The sequence below is a fragment of the Ciconia boyciana genome, chromosome 8 (assembly GCF_034638445.1).
Source record: "Ciconia boyciana chromosome 8, ASM3463844v1, whole genome shotgun sequence".
Classification (NCBI taxonomy): Eukaryota; Metazoa; Chordata; class Aves; order Ciconiiformes; family Ciconiidae; genus Ciconia; species Ciconia boyciana.
Genome location: NC_132941.1, coordinates 420,088 through 429,555, shown reverse-complemented (window position 1 = coordinate 429,555; position 9,468 = coordinate 420,088). Strand labels below are relative to the sequence as shown.

General features: G+C 70.7%; 2 protein-coding genes across 2 annotated transcripts; both read right to left on the bottom strand.

The window, feature by feature from the left end:
• Window positions 1-176: 176 nt before the first annotated feature.
• UNC45A (unc-45 myosin chaperone A) lies at window positions 177-7,586 on the bottom strand. The gene is made up of 20 exons (XM_072869159.1): window positions 7,444-7,586; window positions 6,971-7,129; window positions 6,189-6,225; window positions 5,913-6,088; window positions 5,712-5,804; window positions 5,284-5,451; window positions 4,847-5,015; window positions 4,408-4,578; window positions 4,106-4,277; window positions 3,574-3,874; window positions 3,304-3,398; window positions 3,083-3,224; window positions 2,760-2,900; window positions 2,448-2,575; window positions 2,164-2,230; window positions 1,863-1,976; window positions 1,237-1,352; window positions 999-1,116; window positions 764-919; window positions 177-562 (listed from the first exon to the last, which is right to left on the bottom strand). The coding sequence occupies exons 1-20, from the start codon at window positions 7,456-7,458 to the stop codon at window positions 302-304; spliced, it is 2,799 nt and encodes a 932-aa protein (XP_072725260.1). The 5' UTR covers window positions 7,459-7,586; the 3' UTR covers window positions 177-301.
• Window positions 7,587-7,740: 154 nt separating this feature from the next.
• Window positions 7,741-8,815, bottom strand: LOC140655525 (protein shisa-like-1a). The gene is made up of 3 exons (XM_072870200.1): window positions 8,800-8,815; window positions 8,197-8,410; window positions 7,741-7,999 (listed from the first exon to the last, which is right to left on the bottom strand). Exons 1-3 carry the CDS (start codon window positions 8,813-8,815, stop codon window positions 7,741-7,743), a joined length of 489 nt encoding a protein of 162 aa, XP_072726301.1.
• Between the last annotated feature and the right edge of the window lie 653 nt (window positions 8,816-9,468).

The following is a 9,468-nucleotide window of genomic DNA, read 5'->3' as shown; positions in this document are numbered from 1 at the left end:
CGGAGGCCCGGCCGTGGTCCAAGAGCAGCTTTAGTGCGGTGACACCGGGCGGGCCCGCCGCCGCAGAGGGCCCAGCCGTGCAGGGCCCCGGCCTGGCCCGGGCCTCCCGGTGAAGGCAGCGGCGAGCCCCATCCTCCCCCTCGCCCCGGGGCACCGGGCAGGTGCCGCTGAGCAGCCCCCCCGGCGGTGTGCCAGCCCCCGCGGGCCGGGGCCGGCCCCGAGCAGCATGTGAGCCCCAGCCCCGAGCAGCGTGTGAGCCCCAGCCCCCAGCAGCGTGTGAGCCCCGGCCCCTGCCAAGCCCTCACTCCTGGCCGGGGCTGGGCTTGATCAGGCCGTAAGCCACCGCCTGCGCCAGGCTCTCCTTGGCCGCCTGGGCCACGCGCGGCTTGTCCTTGTCCTTGGCGAGCACCGAGAGGATCTCCAGCGTCTCGCTGGCGATGAGCTGCTCCGCCACCTCCCGCTCGGCCGCCATCATGTTCATCACCACCACGGCCCCGCGGTGCTGCAGCTCCGTGCTGGGGCTCAGCAGCAGGGCCTGCAGGATCTCCAGCCAGTGCACCGTCTGCGGGGGCAGCGGGGCCGCGCTCAGCCCCGCAGCCCCGATGGCCCCCCCCGGCCCCCGACACCCCCAGCCCTGTCTAAGAGCTCCGTCTCCTGGGGCCAGCGCTAGGACACAGCTCCAGGACACCAGGGGAGGGAACGGGGACGCTGGGTGCTGGCCCAGGGGGTCCCGGGTGCCCCCGCCCTGCCGCTGGGCACTCACCACCTGGGGGATCCGCTTGCAGATGGGAGGGTGCAGGGCAGTCAGCATGGCCAGCGTCCCCGAGGCCGCCCGCCGCAGCTTCTCGTCCTCCTCCCCGCTGTACAGGACCATCAGCTTCAGCCGGTCACTGCCCTCGGCCAGGAACAGCTCCTGCACCTGCAGAGGAGCAGGGGAGTGGGGGCGGGGGGCTGGGAGCCCAGCGCAGACGCCCAGCGCGCCCCGGCCCGGCCCTCACCTCCTTGCTCATGGCCATGTTGCACATGCACTCCGTTGCAGCCAGCCGGATCAGCTCGTGCTCCTCAAACATGTACCCCTCGATCATGGGCACGGCCTTCTCCTTCAGGATCTTCTGCCTGCGGCGCGGCGTGCGTGAGCGCTCCCTGCCCAGGGCAGCACGCCTCCGGGCCAGACAGGGACAGGTCCCCTCTGTCCCCCCACCCGGTCCAGCTCCGCCCTGGCCCCACCACCCCTACCGCAGCCTCTCGCTGATGCCAGCCAGGTTGGTTAACGCCATCAGCCCCTCGAAGTTCTCCAGGCCTGTGCGCTGAAGGTGCAGAAGGCTTACTAAGGGCCGGACCACCTCGTAGATCTGCGGAGACAGCGGTGCAGGGCTCGAACCCTGAGCGAGGGGCAGGGACTCTGCACCCTGTGGAGCAGGGGGTGCAGGGAGCTCTGAGCCCAGCCTAAAGGCAGCGCTGCCGTGGTCAGGCCTAGGTCACCAGGCCTTTGCGGGGAACACCAAGGGTCTTGCCACCTCCTGCTCCCCAGGGAAGGGCAAAGCCATGCTGGCAGTTCCTGCGGTGCAGATCCCGCCTCGGATCACCAGTCCTGTGGCCTTCAGCTCCAGGGCTGCTGAGCCCTTTCCCGGTGGGCGAGGAGGAGCGGAAGCCCACCTGATCCCAGCCGCTGCACACAGGGACGGGGGCAGCCCCTCCTCACGCTGCTCAGCCCCACGCCTCCCCAGAGCAGGCACACGGCGGGGCGAGCCCCTGCTGCAGCCCCGTCCCCACTGCTGCTCCCACACAAGCCCCCGCACGGCCCCAACCGCCCGCACAGGGCCCCTGCTTGGCAGACCCGTCCCCGCAGCGGCGACGCTCACCCGCTCTCCGGGGAAGGCCATCTCTGGGTTGGAGGTGATAGTGATCTTCGCCAGGGCCTGAGCTGCCTTGGTCTGCCCCACCTCGGTGCCCTCCAGGGACAGCGGGATGAGAGCCTGCAGACGGAGACACAGCAGCCAGTCCTGCAGCCAGGGCGCAGCAGCCCCCGCTTCCCCAAGCCTCGTGTACGAGGGAGCCGGCGTGGTCCCCTGCCAAACCACAGCCACCCCCCAGAGCCCCAGCCCTCCCCAGAGCCCCACCGCTTGGCGCAGGCCAGCAGCACAGCGAGGCTCGTCCCCTCACCTTGCCTCCTCCTTGTGCAACCACACTGCCCCGGTCCTCTGCCTCCTCCACCAGCGCCAGGAACACCCTGGGGGCAAACGGGAGCAGCTGGAGTCGGGGACCTGCCACAGCGGGTCCCAACAGCACCCAGACACCTGCAGTGGGCCCAGGCTGTACCAGACTCCCGGACATCCCCTTTCTGCTCCTAGAAGCTTGCGTTCACCACAGGCACGTACGTTCGCCGGCAGGACACCAGCAGCCTCAGAACCCAGCTCCCTCCCTGCCACCCCCCTGCACACCCGTACCTGGAGATCAGCTCCCGGCAGGAGTTGGTGAGCGCTGGGTTCTCGCTCTTCACCATGCAGGCCAGAGCTGACACCACACCAGCCGTCAGCAGCTTCCGCACCCGGCGCTTCACAAAGTCCGGCTTGTCCTGTCCCAGAGGCAGGGTCACCACTCGGCTCGGTGGCATCAGCCTGCTGCCTGCTGCCATCCCCTGCGAGGTCTCTGGCCCTGAAGGCCCCAAGGACACCCTGTCCCCACTCAGGTCCACCCACGCACTCTCCCCCAGGGCCAGCGCTCCCAGCAGCTCCTGAGAACGGCCGTGCCCCGCTCACCTTGGGGTGCTGCTCCGGAATGTGCTGCTTGGCGTACTTGGCCAGCTCCAGCATCTGGGGGTCCGGCTCCTCGTGGTCGTAGCTGTTGGTGCAGTTCACTAGCGTGGAGGCGACCGCGTAGAGCACGCTCCTGTCCTCCGACTGCAGCAGTAATGGGACACCCATTACACCCACGGTGGAGAGGACAGGCCAGGGCTCGAGCACCGCTGGGCCCTTGCACGCAGCCCAGCCCCGCAGCGCGAGCCCCACATCCCCTCCGGCACGTTTCCCCAGTGCCAGGGTGCCCACCACCCAGGGCCCCCGCCGCAGCGCTGGGCACGCACCTTGGCCAGGTGGAACATGGCCTGCATCGCCGCCTTGTCCTCCACAAACTCCTCCTTGACGTCCGCATCGAAGGTGAGGTAGGCCAGGCCCTCCACCGCCCAGCGCCGCGTGCCCGCATCGATCGTCTCGTTGCAGAGCCACCTGGGAGACGGGCCCCGTGAGCCCAGGCCGCGGGGCCCCCTGCCCGGCACGCCCCCGCCCCACACCCGGCAGCACTCACTTGCGGCACTGCTTGGCCAGTTTCATCGTGGAGCCCTCGGCAAACTGCTTCATGCTGAAGTCGGTGCCTCCGGCGGATCCCAGCTTGCAGAGCCCCTGCAGCCAGGAGCAGAGCGTCAGAGCAGGGATGGCCACGGTCACCCCGAGGCGCCTGTGAGAGCCCCCAGCCGGGAGGGGACACTGCTGCGGACCCACAGGCCCTGCGGCCACAGCCCACCCAGCACCACCCAAGGGCTCGGCACCGCCGCTCCTCCCGTCCCGCCACACTCACCACCAGCGCCCGGATGCGGATGCTGTCCCTCTCGCTGTGCTTGTAGATCTCCTTGAGCAGGCTGACGCCGTTGGCGGTGATGAAGGAGGCGCGCTTGGCCTTGTCGGCAGCGTGGATCAGTGCCTCCACCGCTACCAGCTGGTGGGCCTCGCAGACGGAGGCGCAGAGGGACAGCACGCTGTCCATGATCCCCTCCAGCTCCAGCACCCTGTTCCCAGCATCCGAGGGGCCCTGCAGCAGGCACGACACCGTCTGGATGGCCCGCAGCTTCCCGGCCAGCTCGTGCCCCTCGAACCAGCTCCTGCAGGGGAAGACCACCAGGAAGGATAAGGCTGATCCCACCCACCGCCTCCAGCCACACGCAGCCCCACCTGCTGAACCCCAACGCAGCAGGTCCCTGGTGGGTCTGCAATCTGCTTTTATCACTAAGAGCAAGAAGGTCTGGGGACAGGGGTGCTGCTGCTTCCCCAGAAGGCTGCTGGCTGTGTGAGACTGAACCCCCCCCTCCGCCCCCAGGGACGCCCAGGCTCACCTCACGTAGTCCTCGCACAAGTGGTGGAAGTTTTCCCTCTCAGCATCGCATTTCAGGTCGTCATAAAGTTTGCTCAGCAGAACCGAGGCGCTCATCCGGCTGTTCTCCGTCACGGGCAGGCTGCCCGGGGTGCCGCACACCGTACTTCCCACCTCCAGGATCTTCTTCAGGCCTAGGAGAACGCGAGGTCAGGCACCCCAGCGAGGAGCAAAATGGGGTGCACAGGCAGAGCCGAGGCGCACGGCACCCCGAGGCAGAGAGGCGCGATGCCCCAGCGGGACGCTGCAGGCTGTTCTGCTCACCCTGGTCGATCACCCAGAGGCTCATGCTGTTGTTGGTCTCCTTTGGGGACTTCCTGGGCACCACCTTGATGAGCAGGTTGAGGGCGTTGTCACGGCCGTGCGCAGAGGCCCCTTCCAGCACTAGCAGCTCCAGCAGGTGCTTGATCAGCAGCTTCAGGTCCTTGGAGGAATCTTCCAGAAGAGACGGTGCCCAGCAGTCAGCGCCCTGGGCAGAGATCTCACCCCCGCCGTGCTAAGGCTGGCAGGAGATGCTGCCATGACCAGGGGCTCCTGCCTCCCAGCTCAACCTCGTATTAACCCTGGAGCAGAGCCCCGGCCCTGCGGCAGGGAGCGGTGACGAGGCGGGCAGCGGGAGAAGAACCCGCTGCAGCTCAGCACCCCCCCAGGGTGCTCTCCCCACCCCACCCCGCGCCAGCCAGCCGGGGCAGCAGGCACTCACCCAGCACCACCGCATCCTCCTTGCCACGGAAGTCCTTCTGCAGCCCCTCCTTCAGGGAATCGAACATCACGTGCAGAAGGTTGCAGGCAGCCAGGGAAACCTGCTCGTGCTCCACACCCAGCACCGCTGAGAGACGAGGGGCCCCCAGCTCCACCAGGATGGCCATGGTCTGCAGGTACAAGCACAACCGTCTGCTGGAGACTTCGGGGAAACCTTAGTGCTTCCCAGCACCTTGTCAGCTCGGTTCCCTGTCACAACGAGGCTCTCACAAACTCAGGCCCGGCAGCTGACGGCTCAGAGCTCCTCTGCTCAGCAGGGCTGCAGCCAGCCGCAGGCAGCAACGCTTCCCTGCCTGACACACTTCGCAGCCTCCCCGACGTCGCTTCCCCTGCGCCAGGCCCTGTCACGCAGGAGAGCTGGGCTACGGCGGGACCTACCCGGGAGCGGTGTCCAGAGCACAGCCCCGTCAGGGTGCGCAGGGCCGCCAGCATCAGGTCAGCCTTGGCCGTGTCGAGCAGCTGCATCAACAGCCACACGCCATCGCTTTGGAAGATTTTCTCTGCTCCGGCCTCCTCTCGCGCCAGCACAATCAGGTTCTGCGCAGCCTGGGAAAGGAGAGTCACGTCTGGGTCACCTGCCCACCAGAATGCAGGGAACCTCCCCAGCGGGAGCCGGCTGGGCAGCCGGCGCAGCCGCAGGCACCTGCCTTCCGCCCCCAATTTCCAGGGAGCACGTTCTGCTGGCGGGAAGCCCGGCCTCGCCCGGTCAGCACCCTTCAGCCAGCAATGCGGACCTGGGAATACCGTTCCTCCCCTCCCGGCCCTCCAGCCAAGCCGTGCTGCCCTCCACTCCCCAAGGCTCAGACCTTTTGCTTCTTGTCCGCATCCTTTTCTTCAGGATCCAGCAAGATCTGGAACATCTGCTCTACCTTCGAGTCCGTGCAGGACATGGTCTTCATCTGCGACAGAGCAGAAAGAGCAGCTCAGCCCTCACTGCTTCCCTGAGCCCACCACACCCACGGGGCGGCCACAGCGGCCCCCGCCCCCCACGCTGCCTCCCCGCTCACCTTCTCGTGCATGCTGCTCCCCAGGGCGCGCAGGGCCTCCTGGAAGGCCTTGTTCTTGGGCTCCAGGCTCACGCACCGCTGCAGGTCACTGACAGCCTGGTCCAGGCGGCCCAGCTTCTGCAGCGCCTGGCTCCGGCGGAACAGTGCCTTCATGTCCCGGCCATCGGCTTCAATGGCTGCGGATGAGCGGGGGATCGATCGCAAAGCCCCTGGGCTGCTCCGGTCTGCCCAGACAGGCAGCACACAGAGGCCGGTCCCCTGCCAGCCACCACTGACCTTTAGATGCATCAGCCTCTGCCTTGGCGTAGTCCTCCTGCGGAGAGAGAGTGGGTGAGAGGGAAACGCCTGACATGCTGCCCACGCAGGCCTCACTCAGCCCAGCCTGCTGTGGGCAGAGGCAGCGCCTGCCGCTTTAGAGAGAAAAGCGGGGAAAGGACTGTGGGGTCTGAGGATGGGAACAGCATCACTGAGGACAGCGAACCAGCCCAGTAGGACACCCAGCAGGACACCCAGCAGGACACCCAGCAGGACCCCTAGGACACCTTCCCAGACCACAACCCCCACGGGCTCCCTGCAGAGCCCTAGGGCCCCCTAAGGCTTTTCAAGTGCTCCCAGTCTACTCAAGGCCCTGAAGTTCCTCGTGTTCCCCCTTGCCTCAGAGACAGTTTCACGGTGGGAAATCAGAAATGCTGTGACTGCCTGGAGAACAGCCCCAGGCATGGACGAGGGTGCCCTGCCCTGGCCCTGACAGCCCACCCGGGAGGAGGGGCAGCGGGCAGGGCCAGGAGAAAAGGCGAGCAGAGAAAACACCAGACAGCAGCCTGCCCGGGGACCGACAGCAGCCTGCCCGGGGACCGACGGGACCGACAGCAGCCTGCCCGGGGACCGACAGCAGCCTGCCCGGGGACCGACGGGACCGACAGCAGCCTGCCCGGGGACCGATAGGCGGCTGGCGAAGGCAGAGGGGCCGGGGCAGCTGCCGGCAGCGCAGCCCCAGCAGGCCGGGCCGGCCGGGCAGGTTCCCGGGGCCCGCGGTGACGCACCCGCCCCGCTCTCACCAGCTTCAGGTAGCAGGCGGCCCGGTTGCGGTGCAGCACGGCTCGCTCCGGCTCGGCGTCGCAGAGGCTCAGCGCCTCCGTGTAGGCAGCGAGGGCCGCGGCGTGGTCCCCCGCCTGGAAGAGCGCGTTGCCCCGCTCCCGCAGCTGCCCCGCCGTCACCTGCCGACGGGCACCGGCTGGGACACGCGCGCCGGGGGGCTGGGCACGGCCCTCACCCCCCACGGGCGGCTGCCCCGGGGACGGGCCCGGGACAGGGCCCCTGGGACGGGGCCCCGCCACCCCCGGCTGCCCCGGGACGGGCCCTGGGCACCGGGCCCCATCGCACTGGGCCCGGCCCCGGCAGCCCCGGCCCCCGGCGGCGGCGGCGGCAGACGCCGTCCCGTCCCGTCCCGTCCCGTCCCGTCCCGTCCCGTCCCGTCCCCTCCCCTCCCCGGCCCGGTACCGGAGCCCCGTCCCGCCGAGCCCTCGCTCACCGCCTCCTCCTCCATCGCGTCCCTCTCGCCGCGCCCGTGACGTCACCGCCGATCGCCCGGGGAACCGGACGCCACCGCCCGTGTCACGTGACGGGGCGGTGACGGAAGGGGCGGGGCGGGCGGGAGCCTCCAGCGCCGCCCCGCGGCCCGGCGGTGCCGGTACCGGCCACGTGCGGCCTCGTGGTGCGTCCCCGCGCGTCCCCCGTGTCCCCCCGCGCCTCCCCGCACCCCCGCGCGGGGACCCCCGGCCCAGCAGGTGCCGCCCCCAGCCTCCCCCGCCCGCCCCGCGGCCCCGCCTCAGCAGGCCCGGCCCGGGAGCCTCGGGCCGGGGGCACCGTGGGGCGGCGGCAGGAGCCCCCCGGGGGCGCGGGCTCGGCGGGGCGGCCGGGAGCGGGGCTGGCGTCCCCCCGGGGGGCCACAGGGCGGGCGGCAGGCGCGGGGCAGGAGGCGGCCGAGGCGGCAGCGCCGGGTCCGGCAGAAGTGGAAGAGGTCGACGGCCATGAGCAGGAGGACGAGGAGCCCGTAGAGCCCCACGAAGGGCAGGGCCAGCGGGTCCCTGCGGGGGGGGCACCTCAGGAGGGGGCAGCCACGGCCCCACCGCGCCCCTGCGCCAGGGAGGGCCCGGCCGGGGCTGTCTCCGGGCCCCAGGGGTGATGCCACGCGGGCCCCCGGAGCCCCTGCCGCCCCCCCCCCGCCTCCCCGGCACCGCAGCCCCGGCCCTGAGCGCCGTGGCCAGGCCGCAGCCCCGCTCACCGGAGGAGGCCCGGGCCGGCCAGGCTGGAGAGGTTCACCCCGGTGAGGGCCTGCAGGGCCAGCTGGGAGCAGCAGGACTTGAGGGCGCGTGGGCTGGGGCGGCAGCAGTAGCGGTGGCCGGGCGGGTCGGTCAGGCGCGGGCAGTAGAAGCCGGGGTGGTAGCGGCCGTCGGGGCTCGCGTAGCCCTCGCAGAGGTGCAGGTTCTGCACCGAGACTGCAGCGAGGAGCGGGCGCTCGGTGAGTGCCGGGGCTCAGCCCCCGCCGCAGGGTGCCGCGAAGCCCGCGAACGGGGCACGCGCTGGGCTTCGCCCCTGCGTCGAGGCGAGTCGGCGCGACGGCAGCCGGCGCGGTGCCGGGGGGACGGGCTGTGAGCTCCGGCCAGGAGCCTTCCTCAGCCCCAGCAGGGATGGGCCGGGCCGGGCTGGGCTGGGCCGGGAGTGCCCCGGCCCCATGGGGCCTCGCCGCCATGGCACAGGAGCCCCGGCTCAGCCCTCAGGGTGGGCTCAGGTCGCGTCTGGGCTCCAGCCCGACGGGCAGCACTGGCCGGGCGCAGCCCCACCCGGCACTGCCTGCTGGTGGCCCTGGCCCCACGTGAGCCGTGACCTCCGGCGCTCGCCATCGCCCCGGCAAGGGCAAACACGGGCGAGGAGCGTGATGGCGGCAGAGGGGAGGGGAAGGCCCCCGGGCCAGCCCCGATCTCCCCGTGCTGAACCCCCTCCCCGTTCCCCACCGCCCCACAGGGACAGCGCTTCTCATCTCACAGACGTGCTGCAGTGGGACCGGCCCGGCACCACCACGCCCGGGCCACCATCCCCGGCGCAGACCACCGCCTCCCGGCACGGACCCCCCAGCCTCCATCAGGGGCCATCGGGGAGCAGCCCACAAGGGACGAGGCCCCAGCAGGGACAGGGAGGAGGGGTTCGGGGAGCAGGAGGAGGAAGAGCGGGGCCGTACCTGTTCCGAGGAGGCTGGGGCACAGAGCCGTGGCGAGGAGCAGCCGGAGCAGGAGCCCACCCAGCATCTTCCCTGCCGACCCTGGGCAGAGGCGGCTGTGGCTCCAGCGGAGGCAGAAACCACAGCCCCTCCTGCTCCCGCCTCCATCACGGCCCATCAAGAGCCGCTTGGAGCCATTAGAGCCTCCTGCACTCGCTGCCCGCTCCGCAGGGACCGGGGCGGGAGGCGGGAGCATCGCTAATGAGCTTCTCGGGGGCCAAGTCTGGGACGGGAGGTGCCTTCCCCACCCCGCAGCGGGGCACCGGCCGCCGGGTCCGT